This window comes from Larimichthys crocea, chromosome XXII (assembly GCF_000972845.2).
Source record: "Larimichthys crocea isolate SSNF chromosome XXII, L_crocea_2.0, whole genome shotgun sequence".
In the NCBI taxonomy this organism is placed as follows: Eukaryota; Metazoa; Chordata; class Actinopteri; family Sciaenidae; genus Larimichthys; species Larimichthys crocea.
The window spans coordinates 8,764,521-8,785,851 of NC_040032.1; the positions used below are offsets into that span (position 1 = coordinate 8,764,521).

The 21,331-nt window shown below is 48.3% G+C and overlaps 1 protein-coding gene across 1 annotated transcript; it reads right to left on the bottom strand.

Annotated features, from left to right (window-relative positions):
* Positions 1–1,447: 1,447 nt before the first annotated feature.
* On the bottom strand, positions 1,448–12,471 carry amot (angiomotin). Its single transcript, XM_027273911.1, has 13 exons — positions 12,439–12,471; positions 11,724–11,784; positions 9,270–10,269; positions 7,413–8,031; positions 6,638–6,782; positions 6,159–6,248; positions 5,758–5,903; positions 4,973–5,122; positions 4,694–4,890; positions 4,489–4,617; positions 3,734–3,972; positions 3,396–3,650; positions 1,448–3,319 (listed from the first exon to the last, which is right to left on the bottom strand). The coding sequence occupies exons 1-13, from the start codon at positions 12,454–12,456 to the stop codon at positions 3,186–3,188; spliced, it is 3,183 nt and encodes a 1,060-aa protein (XP_027129712.1). The 5' UTR covers positions 12,457–12,471; the 3' UTR covers positions 1,448–3,185.
* Positions 12,472–21,331: the final 8,860 nt, after the last annotated feature.

A 21,331-nucleotide genomic window follows, 5' to 3' on the forward strand; every position in this document is an offset into this window, starting at 1 on the left:
AAACTTTTATTTCCTTCTACAAAAAGCACAGACTGTACGGAGCTTTGACCGCACCAAGTTCTGTCCAAACGTTTCAGACGGTCATCAGGCTGTACAGTAAATAAGCAGTGCCAGAACCAGAACATTTCCTTACAGACGTCAAGCCTCGTGGATGCAGACTGAAACCATTAACTGATTATTGCTTAACTGTTGGAGTCTTTGCATTAATGCCAAATATGCAGTTCACATTTCCAACTTCTCCAATCTGACTGTTTTGGTTTTCTTCTGATCAGAGACGGTTCTTCTAACGTAACACTGTGATCCTGCAGACCTCAGCTGAACCCGACTCTGCATTCTGTCAGTATCTGGACTTTGATCTGATCTGAAACGTGTTTGAAGTCAGAGACAGAAACGTAGAAAACTTTTTACTTTACCGAACCAGAACTCACCATGAGTGAAGCAGCTTTAAAGGACGACTGTGTCTAACCTAACGTCCATCGTCTTCAAGCCGATCTCAGCAACACGGACGAACACACGAGACGTTTGCACAGCAACATATTTATTAACACTGGTATTGTGCTTTTTTTTCAAACAATGAATAATACGTCTGAACCAGTCACAGACTTTTACATTCATCAGTTTTACAGGATGCTAACATGCGATGATCGGACACCAGAATGCTGAAATGACTTCACACAGAAACAACATGATTCAGTTTGGTAGATTAAGACACGTCCTCGTTCATTATTACGACATATTAGTGCATTTCTAATTAAGTTTAGTGATAACATCAGTTAGCTGACCGCTCGCAACTTCTTTGGTCCGACATTTTTTTGGTTTTCAGTGGACGTCCTGAATCGAACTACACGAAATCAACGTTATGTAAAACTAGCAGACGGTAAACACTGACTGTAATCAGGCGAACGGAGTCTCTGTCATTCGTACGTCTTCACTGACGGACAGTGAAGTAAACTGCTGCCAGCTGTAGCTGCTGTTAGCTCATGTTTGTTAGCCGGGCTGCGAGCTCAGAGCAGCGGGGGGAGTGTTAGTGTTTGTACCACAGGAGGTTTGGACCACCGGGAAGAAGAAGAAGAAGGTTTACAGGTCCATGATGGACAGTGAAGTAAACTGCTGACAGCTGTAGCTGCTGTTAGCTCAGTCCGTCAGCTTGGCGGTGAGCTCAGAGCGACGGGTACCCGTCGCTCTGAGCTCACCGCCAAGCTGACGAACTGAGTGTTTGTACCAACAGGTGTTATGGACTACCAGGAAGAAGAAGAGGAGGTAACCAGGCTCAGCAGCTTCTATGGACATGATGGCAGAGGAGAAGAGAGTGAAGAGGACGCTGACGGAGGAAGCTAAGAAGAGAAAAGGAGAGAGTGAGCGAGCAAGAAGCCGCCGGACAAGAGTAAATGTGGGACTGACTTTTAGTGGTTGGTGAGAGCTTGGTGAAATAAAAGGCTGAAAGACAGACGCCGAGCTGGGCTGACTGCTGCTGGACTAGGCAGTGACATCAGCTGCTGCTGGGACCTGGATGATGATTGATCATCAGTAATGTAACCAGAAGAAATACTCGAGTACAGCTGTAGTCACGGTGGGATTACAAAGAGTTGCTTTAACAATGCTGGAGATTAAAAATACGTGTAAAATGTAAATGCTCAGCTGTTTTCATATGTACACTTCATCACCGTTCTAATGGAGCTGCTCTTTTGTTGCAGGGATGAACCAACACTCGACTTCACTCTGCAGAGTAACGCAGAGCTGATGAACAGCTGATGTCATTTCTAATCCTCATGTCTGCAAATACTTTTCATGGCTTGTTCTTCACGCACGGTCAGTGAGATGCTGAATGAACGACTTTAAGAATCTGCTGCTGTTTAACAATCACCCCAACCAGTGGAGTCCTGCAGCCAGCTGACTGAACTAACCTCACACTGATGTCGCACCACGTCCTTCACGGCACAGACAGGTCAGGTGCCAGTCTGGTGGATGTGGTGTAACATGCACGAGTTTACAGCACTTTGAAACTCTGCTGGACTGATTTGAAATTTTTGAACCATGTGAAACTATGATGGATGCACTGTGGAACCTGCTGCCAGCTTCCAGCTCGGTGCACTGATTTCAAAGCTGCTCAGAGCTTCAGTGGGTCAGCTGGCTGACCTGAAGTCAACATGCCACCATGCTCACCAGCTACTGACATGCCAGTTACTCTGCAGATCCTTCCATGGCACGCAGTTCCACCATGCATGGCCACCATCATATTGTTTTGGTCCGTCCTGGTCCACGCCTGCAGCGTTTCACAAACGTTTTGCACACCACGCTTTGTTACCTTGCTCAGATTTGGTCGTTAAATCTCCCGTGCTGACTGACGTGGCGTCTGAAACGTGTTGCGGCGCTTCAGGCCGTTACAGTACATACACAACGTGAACGCCCAATGATTACCCAGTGCCGCGTCTAACTACGGTGAGAAACACAAAACATAAATACAATACCTAATGTCAAACATCTTTAAGTAATAAGTAGTAATAATTATAATAAAAAATAAGTAGTGCAATAAATGCAGAAAGGTAGCCATACACTTGGTCCGATGGAGCGTCCGCGTGACGAGCTGCTTCGTACTCGGAGACACAGTTTTCATTAATCAGGACACAAAGCTGCATGCGAAGCTTTGAAATGCCATTGGTGCTGCAGTTAGTAATGTTGTCACTGTTAGTCTGTACACAGGCACAATGACAGGAACCTCCTCAGGGCAAAAAGTAGTGCATTCAAACATCGACCACAGCGAATCCTGACAGTGACAAGCAAAGAAATCCTTCAGATGGAAGTGTGTGTGTGTGTGTGTGTGTGTGTGTGTGTGTGTGTGTGTTGGATTTTGGCTTTTAGCTTCACCCACTTGTCGTTAGTGTGTAACATCTTGACTGATTCTTTTCAGAGGGTGCTGTCTAACTTCTTCAGCTTGGTCACGTCAGGCAGAATGCGACTCGCTTCATATTCACTCATCGTTCAGGAAGTGCCATGCTCGTCTCTTTTATGATTGAGACGACGATTAACAAGTGATTCAGTGAAGGAGTGAAGAAATGTCTGAGTCCACATGTAAACATACGAGTATGAAAAGGTCTCTCGGTGTGGGTCAGTCAAAGTTTGGAGGATGAACTCGTCTGTCACAGCTGCCATCCGATCATTCGTCTGGATGATGTTTTCTAACGGGGTCAGATGAGGATCTCCACCATGTCGTTGTCCACCTCCTGCTGGCTGAGCAGGGCCGGAGGAGTGGCCGGCTGCTGCGGGTGTGACTGGATGGGGAGCCTCCGGTCCAGAGTGCTGCTGTGAAACACTGGCACATCTACACAGAGGAGACACATGATCAGAACAGAAATCATCCATGCTGACATCACTGACGTCTGACAGACAGAGCTGACCTGCTAAGCGGTCGGGGATGTAGACGGGGCTGGGGCTGGACAGGCGGCCCGGGAGCGTCATGCTCTGCAGGGCTGGAGTGCTGGGCTTGCTGGTGTCCTGACTCTGGCCCTTCTCGGTCTGCGTGCAGCTGTCTCTGCTGCCTGTCTTCGAGTGGCCTGCAGTCATGGGGGTGGAAGGAAGCACCGGGGAGGGCGAGGATGAGATTGATTCTGTCCGCAGTGAGTCTGTACGAAACTCTGGACCCAGCAGAACCCCTGTAGGAACATGAAGGCAGAACATTGTGACTGACAGCAGCACAGCATGTGGCTAATACACCGTGCAGACTGCTGGTTCTTACCGAGGCTGCCCTTCCAGCTCGTGTCCTTACGTTCTTCAGTGATGGGCGAGCTGCTGAGCCCCAAGCTGTGAGAGAGCAGGCCTGAACCTCCAGAGCCGGTGTTGGAGATGGACATCAGGGACTTGGAGGGCCTCATGGCAGACGGTGCATCTGACTTGATGGGCTCCTTCCTGGAGCGCTGGTGCAGCACCTTGATCATAGCGTCTTTCTCTATGATCTGTGCGTGCAGATTCTTTATCCTGGACAAGACAGACAATGCTCAGTGACACATGACCAGCAGAAACCCGGCACGTCTGCTCTGCAGGACTTTGTTGTGCAGCGTGGGACTTTTCAGCATGAGTTGCACCAGTAGTCAGTGTCAGTGCTTTACTACTTCCTTCCTGTTTTAATGCCGGATGTGATCAGAACAGTGAGACAAATCAGTCATCACCGGCTCATCACGCCCACAGGCAGCTCCAGCCCAACATGCTCAGGTCATTTCTGCCAGGACCTGCCCGAGAAGCTGCTGATCCAGTTCTACACCGTCATCATTCAGTCTGTGCCACCAAACACACCAACAGGACTGGAACCTGCCTCCTATTTTCAGGACTTATACATCAAGTCCAGAGCCAGAAAACGTCTGGCACTGGGAGGCGCTTCACGTATGGTTGGTGTGTTTTGAGCCTTTTATTGAAATGCTGCACTTCCGTAGATTTAGAGATCCTGTGACAAACTGAAGAACCTCGCAGCGTGAACATTTATGTTTTGTACTTTACCTGCTCTCCATGTCCAGACAGCGACGGTTGGCCATGAGAATCTCCTCCTCTTCCTTCTGGATTCGAGCCTCCACTGAAGTGTCGTAGCTGCTGCTGGGAGAGTGGCAGATCGCTGCTGCAGACGTGTCCCTGCAAAGATCACGAGTGAGGATCACACCCTGCATTTACTGGGTGGTTAAAACAATGAATTCAAAACTAGGCGTACCTCTGAGTGGCGACAGAGGCGGCGGCATCGAGGGCGAACTGCCTCATCACGCTCTCCTCCAGGTACTTCTGCTCCCACTTGGTCATGTCGGCCTCCAGAGCCAGGATCCGCTCCTCTTTCTCCCTCAGATGCTCCATGAGAGCCGTGGCATTGTACTCTGATGGCACCACGCCGCTGTTCTGAGAGCCTCCCTGACGCTGGAGGAGGAAGTCAGAATATGACGTCTGATCAGTGTCTGATCTGCACTTACACACACGTCATGCCGGCCTGCTGTGTTACCTGCTGCATGCGCAGGGACTCCAGCTCCCGCTCCAGCCTCGTACGGAGGCGATGCTCCAGCTGTTCTCTTTTCTCACAGGCCGCCTGAAGCTGAGCCAGAGCCTGCTGCATCCTCTCCACCTTCTCCACGTAGACCTGCTTCTTCTTCAGCTGCACACACACACACACACACACACACACACACACACACACACACACACACACAACATGACATGAGAGCAGTTCTCTGTGAACGTGAACTACTCATACTGAGTGTGTGTGTGTGTGAGAGCTCGCACGACGTCCCTCAAGTCAGCAAACGCAGGAACAGAAGAAGAACAAGAAGAAGAACAGAGTGGAGAGAGAAGAGAAAGACGATGGAGCAGAGAGAAGAAGCAGAAGGCTCTTTCAGTTCTGAGCCGGAGAAAAGCTCGCACCTCTTTTGTTCTGACAACAAGCAGGCGTTGTGTATCAGAGGCCGGCAGCGGCCCAGCTTCGGCCCATTTCCTGTCCTTCACGGGACCCCCCCCCCCTCCCCCATCCTGGACCCTGACCAAACCAGATCCAGGATGGATGGAGGGAACAGGAGAGAAAAGAAAGATGGAGGAAGAGTCCGAGCGGAGAAGGAGGGAGGAAAGAACGGGAGATGAAACACACACGTCCACGGGATCATGTGATCACCTCAGCAGCGCCTGATGTCGTGGCTCTCTGCCTGAAAATGTTGGAATGCTCCCTCTGGGTTACACCAGCATCAGCTGATCTACACTGGTTACCATGGTTGCCCTGACAAACATGTTGACGCTCACCTCCTCCTCCAGCTTCACCACCTTGGCCTGTGCGTTGTTGAGCGCCTGGTCTCGGATCTCGATGTGTCTCCTCTGGTCCTCTGTGCTGGAGCGCAGAGCGTTCAGCTCCATCTCCAGCTTCTCCTTCTCACGCAGCGTCTCTTTGTCTGAACACACACGAGCACATGAGCACACCTGACCAGGTAACAGCATCCGTCCTCATACACAGTCTGTTCATGCTCTCATGTCTTTACACAGGAAATCAGGTGGAAACCCGCCAAAATAAAATCATAGATATCATTCAGTGTTTGGTAGCTTTTCTGTCTCAGCTGCACGGTCGTGCTGTCCTGCAGTGTGTGTGTGTGTGTGTGTGTGTGTGTGTGTGTGTGGTTTGTGGGGGTGGTGTGTACTCACTCGTGCGCGAGGCACGGGAATGGGGGGTTGGTTGCTGTTGTCCTCTGAGCCGTCACATTCTTTAGCAGCAAGTTGTTTATTGGCCGTCTCCATGCGCTCTTTAAAACAACACACACACACACACACACACACACACACACACACATCCATCAAAAACAGAGCAGCCGAACAGAGAGACGCTTCTGAAAGATGTTTGTCACGTGTCTGCACGTTTAACCTGCCAACCCATCAAACTCACACATGTGGAGCTGCTTCCACAGGTGTAGTAATGTGTATCTGTGATGCTTCCACAGGTGTAGTTTTAATGTAGTAATGTGTTTTTGTGATGCTTCCACAGGTGTAGTTTAATGTGTATCTGTGATGCTTCCACAGGTGTAGTTTAATGTGTATCTGTGATGCTTCCACAGGTGTAGTTTAATGTGTATAGGTGATGCTTCCACAGGTGTAGTTTAATGTGTGTTTGTGATGCCTCCCTTCCCTCGCTCACCTCGGAGGTCTCTGTTGAAGTCGTGCAGCCGGCGCACCTCCAGCTCCAACTTGTTCCTCATGGTCTTCTCCAGCGCCTCCCTCTTGGACGAGGACTTGGCGAGGTTTTCATAGGCCTCCGACACCAGCTGGATCTCTGTTTCCAACTGTCCACAGGAGGAAGGAAGGAGGACAGAGTGAACACGGGAGAAAGGAAGGAGGACAGAGTGAACACGGGAGGAAGGAGGACAGAGTGAACACAGGAGGAAGGAAGGAGGACAGAGTGAACACAGGAGGAAGGAAGGAGGACAGAGTGAACACAGGAGGAAGGAGGACAGAGTGAACACAGGAGGAAGGAAGGAGGACAGAGTGAACACGGGAGGAAGGAAGGAGGACAGAGTGAACACAGGAGGAAGGAGGACAGAGTGAACACAGGAGGACAGAGTGAACACGGGAGGAAGGAGATGCAGCAAAGCTTCATTTTTCTGATTGATATCAGCATTCACCACTAGGTGCCACTAAATCCTACACTGGACCTTTAAAGGAACATGTCAGATATACAGACAGATGACTGTGCTGTGTCCTCACAGAAGAAGGAAACATCAGGACAGCAGGACCTTCCTGACTCTGAGGTGGAGGAGGAGGAGGAGGGGGTGGAGGAGGAGGAGGAGGTGGGTGTATTCAGCTCTCTCTAATATTTTGAGTTTTGACTGCAGTATCCATTTTAACCACTAGATGTAACCACACATGTTAATATAGCTCCTTTAAATGAGACACACACGGTTTGAAGATGTTACCTTGTGCAACTTTGTGACCTTCTCGCGGCACACCTCCATCTCCTGCCTGAGCATCCTGTTCTCCTCCGTCAGGACATCCACCATCTGGTGGGCGCGCACCATCATAGCGAAGGGCTCACCCTGCACGTGGGAGAAGGAGTGTGGGTGGGGGAAATGTCCATGTGGAGGATGCTGTGGAGGTCCTTGGAACTGCTGCTGCTGCTGTTGCTGTTGTTGTTGTTGTTGCTGTTGCTGTTGCTGTTGCTGTTGCTGTTGTTGCTGCTGCTGCTGGTGCTGCTGCTGCTGATGATGATGGTGCATTCTTGGGGTGGAGCCATAGGGGTCATGAGGAAAACCTTGACCTCTTGGAAGGTGAAAGGATCCCGGAGCGAAGGGCTCGCCAGCTTGGTGGCAGCCGGGCCCCTGCTGCAGACCGCGGTGCCCCATGCTGGGGAAGGGCTCTCCCTGGGACTGGGGGTGCTGGTGAGGGAAAGACGGGTGGGAGGAGTGGGAGGCACTCAGCATGCTGCTGAGGATGGAGGACTGGTTTCGGGATAAGGAGCCCACGGAGGTGACGGAGGAGGTGGGACTGTGCTGGTGAAGGGGCCTCTGGGAGTGAACTGAACCCTCCTTACTGGACCTGAGGAGAGATCAGCTGTGTGAGAATCACTGCAGCAGGTATCAGGTAATTAACATATAATAGATTATTATTTAAATCAACTGATTCATCTGATGAAAGGTCTGATGTACAGTCTGATCAGCCTTTATGTCAGACCTGATCTCATCTGAATGAAAGTTTAGAGTTATCTAACACACCATTAGACACATCTGATGACTCAGTTCTCAGAGGTGGAGTTTCAAAGTGGACCCTGAACCTGAAACTGTGGACCACAAAATGGAAACACGCTCATGTTTCCTGGTCGTGTCCGTCTGATTGTATTCGACGCCCTGAGGCCTGAAGGTGTTCCTCCATAGTTCAGCCTCTGAACGTCTTTGAGGGGGGTTAATATCTATTTGTTCCAAATACTGTGGGAGCTGTAACTGTATCACATGTAGAAACCTGAAGCGCTGACATGCTGCAGAACATGTTGCTCTGCCGGTCTGATTCACCTGCCGCCTGCTCGCTGAGGAGCGGGTCTTGTTTTCTGGCCGTCAGCTGCCTTTATGCAGAGCAAACATTCCTGCCTTCAGCCATCAAAGGGACGTCACTGAAGCAGAGCGGATCGTGTCCTGACTTGTTCTGCCCCGATGATTAAAATTCTGTGGTATTCACGGCTGTTTACCACGGAGGAACCAAATCCAAAGAGGCCGGTGTGAAACAAGCCCGACAGGATCTCGACAAAGTTTCACATCAAATCGGTTTTTTTTAAGAAAAGCTTTCAGTGTTTGTTCCATAATTCTGTCTGTTCATGTGGAAACGTTTACGTCATCAATGAACAATGAAACTCCTCATGAACCTGTGTGTGTGTGTGTGTGTGTGTGTGTGTGTGTGTGTGAGCATCATTAAGCTTTGTGGCGCCGTGTGAGCAGCCTGACTGATTGATAATTGATGGATTCAGTTAGACAGGAGAAGAGTGTGACAGCTCTCGTTAAGTTAATGAAACTCTGTCGTCTTGTGTGAGATGCTTTGGGGTGAGACTTCTTTGGGGTGACGGGGTGGCGCTGTGTGAGTGTGTGTGTGTTCTTTCCACACACATGCAGGTTCACCGTCTGGAGTCCGAGCGCCCACAATTGCAAAAGGACCCAGAGCGTTAGATGGTGATTGTTAAGAATGTGAGCGTGATTGTCTCTGGGTCATCTCTGTCCGGTGTCCGCCTCTCACCCATGTGTATGTGTGTGTTGATGGACAGCTGGTGTGTGTGTGTGGATGTTGCTTACCTGAATGAGCCGTACTCAGGTGGGGGCTGGTATCGGACGTGGGGCACCTCCCTCGAGTGCTCCCTCCCTCTCTGCTCCTGGTAGAAGTTTCCTCCGGGCTCCTGCTGCTTCGTAGGTGAGCCCATTCCTTTGAACGGGTAATCCGGAGGCGGCCCACGATGCTGTGGCTTGTAGTAGTTGCCCGGCGGCCCCGGCGGGGGCAGCAGAGGTGACAGCGGGGCACTAGTGACGGGAGCGTGAGCCTTCACGCCGCTCGTGGCGAGGGAGAGCTGCATGAGTCGCTCGCTGAGTGAGCGAACGTGTCCTTGCTTCAGATCCTTCAGCCCGTCGTCCTGGTGCACTTTTCCCGCGCCGCTCACTCGCTGCACCGTGGGGCGACCTTCGGTGCGCACCTTGGCGTTGGTCACCCCGGTGACGTAGAAGGCGGCGCCCACGGAGGCGGGCAGAGGCTGCTGGGGCTGGCTGCTCTGCGGCTGTGGTTGAGGCGGTGGACCATGACCACGGAAGTACTGTGACTGCACTTTGGCCTCCTCGTATGTGGGGAGGTCCTCAGGGTTTGGGCACTGCCCTTGGCCGCTGCCACCTCCACCACTGCTTCCTGCTCCTCCTCCAGTCCCTAAACCTCCACTGCTCCCACCTCCTCCTCTGGTGGAGCCCAGCTTCTCCAGGCCATTGTCCGTCTGCAGCTCCTGGCCCTGGGGTTCCTGACGGGCGATGTGGGGAGTCATGGAGTGATCATCAGAGGGGCCTACTTGTCCCTGCCCCTGTCCTGAGTAACCTCCTCCACCTGCACCTCCTCCCTGTTGTTGTTGTTGCTGCTGCTGTTGCAGAACATAATTCCGGTTCATCTGCTCCTGCAGGAGGCGCTGCAGGACGGTGCTGCCACCACCTCCTACGCTGTTGCTGCTGTTGGAAGACTCCTCGACTGCAGCCCTCATCTCTGCCTCACCTTGGCCACGCACCTCATGGAATGACAAGCTCCGCCCGCGGTCAGTATTCCCTGAGAGGATGAGGAGGAGGAGGAAGAAGGAGGAGAGAGCCGTGCAGGCGGAGGGATGAGTTTCATCAGGGTGAAGAAGTTATTCCAGAAATACAAAAAGAGAGAACAGAAGAGAAAATGACAGAAAGCGTTAGAGAGAACCAGAGAAGCCAAACCACCAAAACCTTCAACCCTCAAACCAGAATCACACAAACATCAAGACGCTGACTGAACTGATCCTGAAGACTTTTTAAACTTTTGTTTGACTCCTACAGTGTTCAAATGTGACATCACGTAAACATCTGATCAGATCTACAGGCTCGTCTCCACCTCACAGTTCAGCTCGACCCGACTCGTTCTGCTGCTCTGGGACCTGGTACTGTTTCTGTGATCGCCTCAGTCGAAGCTCCAGGAAAGCTGAGCCGATACTAAAACGTGCAGTGAAAACATTGCAGAGCTCTGCTGACTCATGTCTTTTTCCTTCTAGTTTGTCTTGATATCTTCGAGTTTCTCTGGAACAAAGTTTGTCTCGTTGGCGTGAAAACACTGAAACACGCAATATGCACACGCAGGTTTATGGATGGGATTTAACCTCAGACTCTTGCCTGGGCATGACTGTGACAGAAATGGGCCAGAGGTGCACATTTCAGTCATCGTCATAGAAGAGGTGCAGCTTTAATAAATGCTGGCAGCGACACAGGCAGATAATTCTGCATTTGAGTGTATAAAGTATTCCTTACACTATCGAATCAGACACGTCAGAATTTAAAAGCACCCGATGCCGACTGAAAAATAAGAACGTGTCCTCTGCACCCTGCACTACACTGACGGGGAACCTGAGCCGAGTCGAGCAGAACCATGCCGTGAAAACGAGGCCACAGAACATTTAAAGTGTCATCATCAGCAAAGTGTGACTGTACGACACCACATAAGCCAAAAAACAAACACCTAGAACCAGAACCAGAACCAAAGCATTAAAGAGCACAGAGATTACAGTGACTCAGTTGGAAATGATCTCTTAGGTCCAGTCTGTAAGATTAAATATGTTTCTGTAATGTTTATGTTCAAACAGAAGACGGGTCTGCTCCGTCTCTGCAGTAAAACACTGGCACTATTTGAACAGGAGGATGAGGCCAGAGTATTCAGTTGGCTGCAATATGCAACGTCAACACTAGATGGTAGTAAATCATACACACTGGACCTTTAACTGTCAATGTGAGAGACTGAGGAAAAACAAAGTCCAGTGATTTGGAAAACGCTCACAGTCCATTCAAACATTAAAGACAGAACATCCAGCATGGTCAGATGAAACCACAGGCAGGTGGAGTCACACCTGTCTTCTCTCAGAGCCAATTCCTGTTCACAGGTTTGTTTGATTGATTTTTTACAGCTTGTGGTTTCTTCTGACAGCGCTGAATGTTACCAGCTCCATCGATTCACACCGTGTTTTCTACAGAGTAAAGAAAAATCATTACATCTAGTGCTTTCAGTTATTCTTCGCATTCTCAAGGAGGAAGATGCTTTTTTCCGAAACATCTGCAGGTAAATAAAAATCATGAGACAAAAGGAGAAATGTTAGCTTTGGTTGGTCAATACACATGCACACAAAAACACATTTTAAACCAAAGTGACACAGACTAAGACATGCTCGCTGCTTCATTGTCTTCTGGCTGTCCGGCGGTGCCGTCGCGTCTCCGGTCGACCTCCCTCCACTTCTATGTTGTTGGTTTTTGGACATTTTAAGAAATCTAAACTGGACTGTGTAGAGCTGCTGATGTCTGTCAGTAGTAGAACATCTGTCTCAAACCTACACATTGCTTCATGTCAGCGGCTGAGCTTGGAGATAGAACTTGTACGTTAACAATCAAACAGCAGCAACATGCTGTGACTCCTTGTTTCCATCATGCAGGTCTTCTAATGTTCTGACTCATGCTTTCACTTGCATAGTACGACAGTTAAACAGTACGCTGCATCTCGGTGTTGTGTCCACGTCCAAGTGTTTCAGATTCAGACCTTTTCTTGTTCTAACACTTCTTCTTCTCCTCCTTGATCATCTCCTTCTCTTTCCTTCGTGTCCGTCTTCTGCTCTTTCCCCCTTAACCAGCCTCTGTGGGTGTGGGTCTATTTATTTGTCATGAACATAACCGCTATGAAACAATCGGAAAATAAGATTTTTATTCTCTGACTCACCGGCTGCCTCACTCTCATTCACTGTCACAGACCAAAGGAAACTTCTGGGTGTTGTTATGTTGCTGCACAGACAGACTGGGAGTCAGAAGCAGACGTAGAAGCTGCTACACAACAGGTGGAGTGTCATAGTTTAGTCCATGAACTCCACCTGGATCACTTTAGGCACATTTCAGGCTGATTGTGGAGCAGTTTGACCACCACCTGACGTCAGGCTCAGCTTCTCCGCTGAGTTTTCTCGTCCCACACCGCCGCAGTCGAAACGCTCTACCCTCCGCTCAAATGAAAGGAAATACCTGCATTCTCGCTGGATTTGGTCTGAACCGGGCTCGCCCTCTCACACCTACCTGTATGGCTGTTCTCACTATGCTCTCCTGGGGGCGTTAGTGGCAACAGCTGCTCATGTTGCAGTTCTGACACCCAGGTGGGGGTTGGTGAAGGTGAGCGGGAAAACGGGGCCGGTGCTGCTGCTGTGCAGGTGTTAGGTGGTGATCTGCCGGTGGTGGTAAGTGGTGACTCAGAGCAGCTCCTGGTTCTGGTTTTGGTCTTCCTGCAGGCTCAGCAGGGCTTCAAGGTCTCTGCAGAAGACATGAGTGAGGTTCAGTTTTACTCCGACATAAAACAGTTTACTGGGAGGCTGTGTTTGGGGAAGTTAGAGAGCCCCACAACTTAAACAGCAGTGTCCAGTCTAACAGTGAACACAGCGACAGAACCTCTGAACCAGCAATGCCCACTATCAGGCACCAACAGGGTTTTCTCATATGTTCCCTTCCCCCCTCACATCTTTATACTGACTCCATCACAGGTTTAAGAACTTAACTTGGACCTTCGCAGGTTTTAACGTTGAACCATTTTGACTTTTCTGTCTGATGGACGGGATCTGTGACAAACTCTGAACTGTAACAGTCTGTGAGTCTTTAGTTGCATGTATACACACGACTTTCCACACTGCCACATTCTTTGGTCATCACTCATTTAATCATCGGCTTATTGTTTGGTTCTTATTGTTTCTGTTCAAAACCTTTTTGTCTCTTCCACACACTCATACTTCCAACTGCTCCTGAAAAAGAATTTAGAATTAATGGATCAAATGTAAAACAGAGAGAGACAACAGACCAGGACAGACCAGCAGAGAAACTCTGAACTCAAACAATTAACTTTAAAGTTTCTTTGACTTTTTATGAAAGCTGAAGTGGAAAAACATTTGTGTCCCCTTAATAAGAACTTTTAATCATTTCTTTAGATACCTTCAAACTAAATGACACCCTCCACGTCTTCACAGGACAAACCTGAATTCAGCTCCGATCCTGATCTTCTCTTTTAAAACTGGCTCCTCCAGATTTGGTGATTTTTTAAAAATGCTCCTACCTGTTTGTCCTTCTCAGAAAATCGTCTCCCCCCTGCTCAGTGAAGAACTAAAAATCAATCCAACATTTGAGTTTCTCTGAGTTTCTCTGAGTTTCTCTGAGTTTCTCTGTTTCACGAGTATCTTTCTGCTTTGTGGAGGTTTGAGGTGGCGCACCTCTCTTTCCATTTCCACCGCCCGCCCCTCCCCTCCCTGCTCTTCCCTCGCTCCAACAGGTGGGGCTGGGAGGTAGAGACAGGTGGATCTGGCAACCGTTCAGCACTGAGACACTCCTTCATACCTGTGCACTGTGTAATTGTTTTAGCAGCATTTACTCTGCCAACCGTCACTGAGATTAATACTTAAGACTGTCACTTCCCCTTTCAGAGTTCAACCTCCAGGTAGACAGCAGGCGATTGTGTTCCTCTTTTCTGTCATTACAGAAACAATGACCGTCCACTCAGAAGACTTCTTTAATGTTGAACTCAAACAAGCAGCTCGAAATCAAAAACAGAAACCAACAATCACAAGTTTTCATTTTACTAAACACACTTAAACTTCCTCTTTCATTTGATACCAAATATGTGACATTTGTAGCTTTTAAAATATAACAACAAGAACAAACGACAGGACAGCTCCAACAGTCGACCAGTTCATATGTGGAACAGTCACCACGACCCGGTCAGTCCTCCCTGCCGACTCTTTGGCGAACACTCCCCCAGAAAATCCAGGAAACACAACTTCCTCTTTAATTTGATACCAAATATGTGACATTTGTATCTTTTTGAACAGAGTAAGAACCAACAACAGTTCAGCTACATGAGAAAACAAACGTCCAGTCTATCTGTGTTAAAGTAACGTCCTCCCTACCGACTCTTCGGCGAACACTCCCCCCGAAAACCCCCAAAACAAAACTTCCTCTTTAATTTGATGCCAAATATGTGACATTTGTAGCTTTTGAAGTTAAACAACACGAACAAACGACAGGACAGCTACAAAAATCAGTTTATATGTGAAACAGTCACCGCAACCCGGTCAGTCCTCCGTGCCGACTCTTCGGCAAACACTCCCCCCAGAAAACAGCCTCTGTCTGGGCAGTGAGAGCCGGGTCAGTCCCTCTGTTTACTGATGGAGATGATGAACTCTGCATCACTCTGCACGGTGGGTCAGGATCTCCCTCACAACCCAACCTGACCAAACCAGAAGACTGAAAACCCCGGGACGCTTTGTGGACCTTTACAGAGGAAATCTAGTGGAAACCCGCCAAAATAAAATCATTGATATCAACGTAATAATGTATATTTCTGGTTCTGGTTATTGATGACAACTTAAACTATCGACAATACAAAGATCAGGAGCTGTAGGTGTGATGGGGTCTTTAAAGATTAGAGAACACCAGGATTTTCTGCTTTTCTTAATTTATTGGTGTTTGTTCATAATCTGCTGTGACGTGTGCATCATACGACTATTAATAGTTAATAAAAGTGATGAAGTAGTTAAGGTGTTCAATGATCTGTGTTTGGTGGTGCATGTAGTCCAGCTGGCACTCATTTCCTGTCATCTCTTTCCTGTTTTGCAGTGAGTAAAACTCCTGTTTTTAACGTGGACGTTAAGGAGGTTAAACAGACTTGTCTCCTCGCCTGAAGCGTCTCCTGTGGACATCGGAGCTGTGACTGAGCATTGCAGCAGACATTTGGGTTCCCGCCATGAATACTGGTGGTCCACAGTTTCTTTATATCTGTATGTACGACTCGACTTCTCTATGTGAGCACACACACGATGGGAAGAAGGACTGTGCAAACCAAAGTGCTATCAGTGCTGCCTGGTTTCCCATGTGCATGACTTCACCGTGAACTAATCAGTTTTCTGACAAGAAACAAGACAGAGCACCAGCGGCAGCGACTCGTGATAAAACTTTCTGGACTATTCCTTCAAACTTCAGTCGAGGAATTCAAACAAAAACTTAAGAAATGGGCAGAGCAGAGGACAGGAAGTTAGAGAAATGGAGAGGGGGAAGGAGCATGAAGACTAGAGGGAGAGAGGCAGGAGCTGAAGAAGTGGTAAAAGTGGAGCAAGAAGTGTTTATATCACTGAGAGGCCGAGCAGCGAGAGGAATTTCTAGGCTCTGAATCAAACCCAGTGGGCCCCTTGGTCTCTAATCTGGAGGGAGGTTTCATTCACACTCAAATATTTCCTACATGGAAATGCAGGAAGAGTCTTGAGGGGCTACTGTGACCTCAGAGATGGCAACAGAAGAAGTTGTTACCAGGCATTTTTACTGTTTGTGTACGTGGACTATCAGAAGATACAGAAACAGGAACTTCATGAACGTTTGAGACCATGAAGTCAAAGTCGATGCTCACCTATAATCGTCTCTGAGATCACGACCCAGAGATGTGAACCTATTCTCACAGGAAGACTCATCGATTCTGCTCCACCCGCACAGCCGGAGTTATTCTCAGATACGACGTAGATGTGATCGGATCTGTTTGTGACAAACGTGTCGCTGAGGCTGAACATCGCCTGCACGGTTTGGGTCGCCTGTCAGTGTTTCACGACATTTTCTGTTTATTTTGACGATTTTTAGAAAATGTGAAACTTTTCTTTACATGCAAACATGAATCATAGTTTGTGCTGCATGTGTTTACGTACATGTTGTGATGTTAACATGTAAATGCAGAAACGCGTTCATCATTTTCTGTTTTTCTCTGTGGACGTCTGAATAAAGAAGAGTTCATCTGTCTGCACAAATATTCAGAATCCATGTTCGAGTTCGTCGTTTCCTAAAAAACATAAAAACTTGTTGATGATGTCATCCTGCACTCGGGGGCGTGTACTAATTTCACATCCAATCAAACGCTTTCTCTCTTCTGATGCTGCTTCCTGTTTGATCCAGTGAGACCTGCTACAGTCAATGTGCACTGAACAGAACCAGAACCACAGAACTTTATTCAGACTGGATCAGATTGTATTCACAATATATTTGCTGCTTTTCCCTCTGACGTCCTCCGACCGCTTCAACTCTCTGTGATTTAGTTTTAGTTTTGAGTTCATGATGAGCGGACCGGGTCAGAGCCTCCGACACCAACAGGGAGAAACGTGACAGTACCGAGGTGACCCACAGACTTCATGATGGAAACATTCATGATCAATCAGAACTTGAGTTATTATGACAGAGCAGGTCTGCACTGTGGAGGACCCAACAAGTCCCACAGTGAGCACGCTCGGTGACAGTGGTGAGGAAAAACAACCTCCAACTCCTGAAGTGAACTGTGCTCCCTGTTGGACTGGTTCTGTTCGGTCCTGGTCCGGCCGTGTGACGCTGATGGTAGCAGGTCACGCTCTGCTTCCTGTTGTGTTGTTATGTTATTCTCATTATGACATCAGCAGTGAGACTGTTTGTTTGTTTACAGGTCAAAGGTCACCTGATGTAGTAACCTGGATGCTGCGTTCACAGACCCGGCAACATGTCGTACACACTCACAGATGTTAGAAATCATTATTGAGCATGTTCAGTTGAAACCTGCAGAGTTTCGGTTCTTGTGCCGGTGCTGATGGACCCAGTTTGAGCGGGTCCAGCTCCATGAAAAGAACTTGTGACACTTTTTGTTCTGGCTGCTTCGTCATACAAAAGAAAAAACTGAGTTTAACTCCTGGAACTTGTAGTTTCCCCCTGAGACATCCTCCACACACACACACACACACACACACACACACACACACACACACTTTAAGAAGGCTCGGTACCTTTGTGTGGACCTTTTTCTTCTTCTTCTCACTCTTGCAGATCACTGATCATCATGCTCAGGTTTTTTCTGGAGCGGCTCCTCGAGCTGCACAAAAGTCTCCCCCGCGATCAGAAGCTGTCCGCGGCCGCTCAGGCGTGAGTCTGTCGGCGGGCTGCGAACCCTTCCTCCTCCGGGGAGAGGAACTCGGTCGCCTCCGTGAAGTCTCCGTGCTTCGCCGTAACTTTCATGTTTTCACCGTTAAACTAAAGTTCTCGGTACAGTAGAGAGCGGCAGGAAGCTCCTCCTGCTGCTCCGCAGTATGAGAGGAATGCCCGGCCTCCCCTCGCCCTCCTCACCCTCCTCACCCTCCTCCCCTCTCTGGCTCCAGCCCCAGCTCATGGAAACTGCAGGAAAAAAGTTGGGGTGTTTTTTTGGGAGCAGAGAAATCCCTCCTCCACCTCCTCCACCTCCTCCTCCACCTCCTCCAACTTCCTTTAGTCTGTTTTTAATCGAATAAATCTAATTATTATAAAAACAGATGAATAACAGAGGAGTTCATTAGAACACAAATAACTTCTAACAGTGTGTGTGAGTGTGTGTGTGTGTGTGTGTGTGTGTGTGTGTGAGTGTGTGTGTGTGTGTGAGTCATGCACTCCGCAGCAGAAACAGATGAAACAGAAATCAGAAGGAAAATGACAAAGGGGCTTTTGTGACTGTCAGCAGCCCCCGTGCTGCCTTCACGGGCTGTCGGAAATGTCAGTGCTGTGAGCAAACGTGCAAAAGTGTGCACGTGCCAGTGAGTGGACCTGAACGCGATGTGGCCAAAAGTCTGTGGACACACGAGGCAGTTAACGAGATGCTCTCATAATCTCTGGGACAGACAGGAAGCTGCTGTTGTTGTTGTTGTTGTTGACTTTGTGACAGAGGCCTGAAGAAGTTAACTGGTTATTCATTACTTTACATTACATTACATTACTTTAAATTACATTACTTTACATTACATTACATTACATTGCATTGCATTACATTACATTACGTTACATTACATTTAGCAGACGCTTTTATCCAAAACGACTTACAGAGGAGGACATGAGCTGACAAAGGTGTAAAGGATTCAAGGAGTTTTATTTGTCATTACAACACATGTAAACATGGGATGAAACGAAAATTGGTTTCCCCTGGTCCTGGAGCAGCCCAATATCAAATATAATATATAAAAAATAAAAAATATATAATAATAATATAAATATATATATATAATATATAATATATATATATATATATAAATATATAAATATATATATATATATATATAATAGAACATAAATATAAAAAGTAAAGGCAAATTTAAATTTAAGAAAAGTATATACAATAAATAGAAAAACAACAACAGTATAACACCATGGTGAGGTAGTGAGATGAATAAAGGAGCACAGAGTAGTTCAGAGGTGGCCAACCAGCCAGAGCCACATTTTTACTGTGGGATGCAAAGAGCCACAAGTGTACTGTGCACACACACCACACAAAAATAAATATTAACAATTTACCATGTCACAAATGTCACACACCCTCACTATGAAAGGAGATTGACAAAAATGAGCTAAACTCATCCCAGACACAGGCCAGACTTTTACATCACACTGCAAAGTCCTGCAGACCAAGACCAGGGTCAGTTTTAATAAACTGGTTCCGTGGCGTGTTTGTGGCTCTTTTAAGCAGTAATATCCAAATACAACACAAGCAAACAATAATTAAAAGGAGAGGGAAGACACAAAGTTGGAGAGCTGCATTCTTATGGCCAAGAGCCGCATGCAGCTCCTGAGCCTCGGGTTGGCCCCCCGTGGATAGTTTGTTAGTGTTGTTAGGCAGGGAAGCATTCTGGAAACAGAAAGGTTTTTACAAGTTTTTAAAGGTAGAAAGGGATGTTGCTGTTCTAGTAGCCGTTGGTCATTCCACCATTTGGGGACGACCACAGAGAAGAGTTTAGAGTGACCTCGCTTTGCGAGAGGCGAGGGTACAACTAGACGGTTTGTATGAGCGGAGCGTAGCGCCCTGGTCGGGACATGAGCCTTTAGTAAGACGCTGAGATAGGCAGGGGCAGATCCTGAGATCTGAGTGGGCTCAGAGCATCGAGCCCACTCATTGAGCCCGCTCAGAGCATTGAGATCCAAACCCAGCAAGAAAACCACCTCGGCTGGTTTCAGAGGTTCTGTTCTTGTTCCAATGCTCTGTTCTGTCAGTATGTTTATTTATATAAATGATGTCAACATAACAAATCCTGAGATAACGACATAAAAGAAAACAAAGGATGCTCTGCATATTAAAGGTCCAGTGATTAGTTTGTTTCCATCGGTCCATGATCACCTGAATATCAGAACTCAGAGCAGACAAACCAAACTCTGATCTGAGACGGACTTTTGCTTTGGATGTGATTCTGCAGTCGGAGTTTTTCCCGTGTGCTTGGAAGGCGAGGGTGAGGCGTGAGTGTTCATGTGGTTACAGTCTGCAACTTCACCACCAGGTGCCGCTAAAACACACCGATACACACTGCAGGAAGCATCGTTCAGAGGAGCAGACTGTCTTCATCTGAAGATGAAATCAACTCATTACCACAAGAACAGACAGAACCGGGCTCAGCAGCCGGACCGGACCGGACCGGAGCACGGCCTCTGAGACCAACAGGGAATAACGTTACACCACCGAGCTGACTTACAGACTTCATGATCAGTAGTGAGCATGCACGGGACCAGCAGGTCTGAATCAAAGAGTGGATCAGTGACGCTCAGTGTGTTGGTTCTGGACGCAGCCATGTTTGTAGTCCTGCTTCTTCCGAGCCTACTGATCTAAAAATGAGTGAACACGTGGCTGAATCATGGACCGACACCGTCAGAGCTCAGATCAGGACTCAGAAGTGAGAGAGTCACAAAACCTCGACAGAGTGATCCAGAACTAAAAGGCTGTGAGACGAACCTAAAGGAAACGAGGACAAACTAAAGTTAACACAAACACTAAGGAGGAAAATCTCTGTCAGGTCTGTCTGTCTTTATACAGGTTAGGAAAAACGATCTGACACCACGAGAACTGAAAACCTCTGAGGGAGGCTGACAATAAAACCACTACACTAAACTAAACAGGAGGACCAATCAGGAGTCAGGGGTGACGGACAGGTGACACAAGAGGGAGGACAGGTGACCGCGGGGTGACAGACACTGTGTGTGTGTGTGTGTGTGTGTGTGTGTGTAGTGGTAGTATCATTAGGCTCCTCTGACCTCCAGGTGGAAAGAGGCTCTCTGGAGCCGAGGTTTGCCCAGGGATGAGTGCACGCTCCTGGGTGTGAGGTGAGGCATGGCAGGGCCTGCTCCTGGTTCCTGTGTGTGTGTGTGTGTGCTGTCAGCAGGGGGCGCTGTGCTCGGTGGCCGCTCCACGTTCAGGCCACACATGACCTGCAGGGGGCGCTGCGTGCAGTCTGCCGGAACTTCAAACGAAGAAGAAGAAGAAGAACGTGATATGGCCCGTTTGTTTTGGGCCTACAAAGCCTCTACGACGACCTGGACCCGAACAGAACCTCTCTGAACCAGCAGAGTCCAGTCTAACAGTGAACACAGCAGCCCACCGAGGTGGCTCTCTTCCCGGGTTTGGCTCCTTCCAACCCGGGCTGAGCCCACGGCTGAGCGAGCTAGCCACAGTTAGCTGTTAGCTGCTTAGCAACCGGGAGCTAACGTTAGCGGTTAGCTACATTAGCTGCTAACATTAGCTGCTAATATTAGCTGCTAACATTATCTACTGATTAAACAGTTAGCGGTTAGCTTCATGCTAACGTTAG

Bases quoted from the DNA above. Each gene is read 5' to 3' on its own strand.
- amot (XM_027273911.1), bottom strand. The intron at 6,249-6,637 runs GTGAGCGAGGGA...GTTGTTTTAAAG, and splicing joins CTTCAACAGAGACCTCCGAG to AGCGCATGGAGACGGCCAAT. The intron at 3,973-4,488 runs GTAAAGTACAAA...TGTCTTGTCCAG, and splicing joins TGTCTGGACATGGAGAGCAG to GATAAAGAATCTGCACGCAC.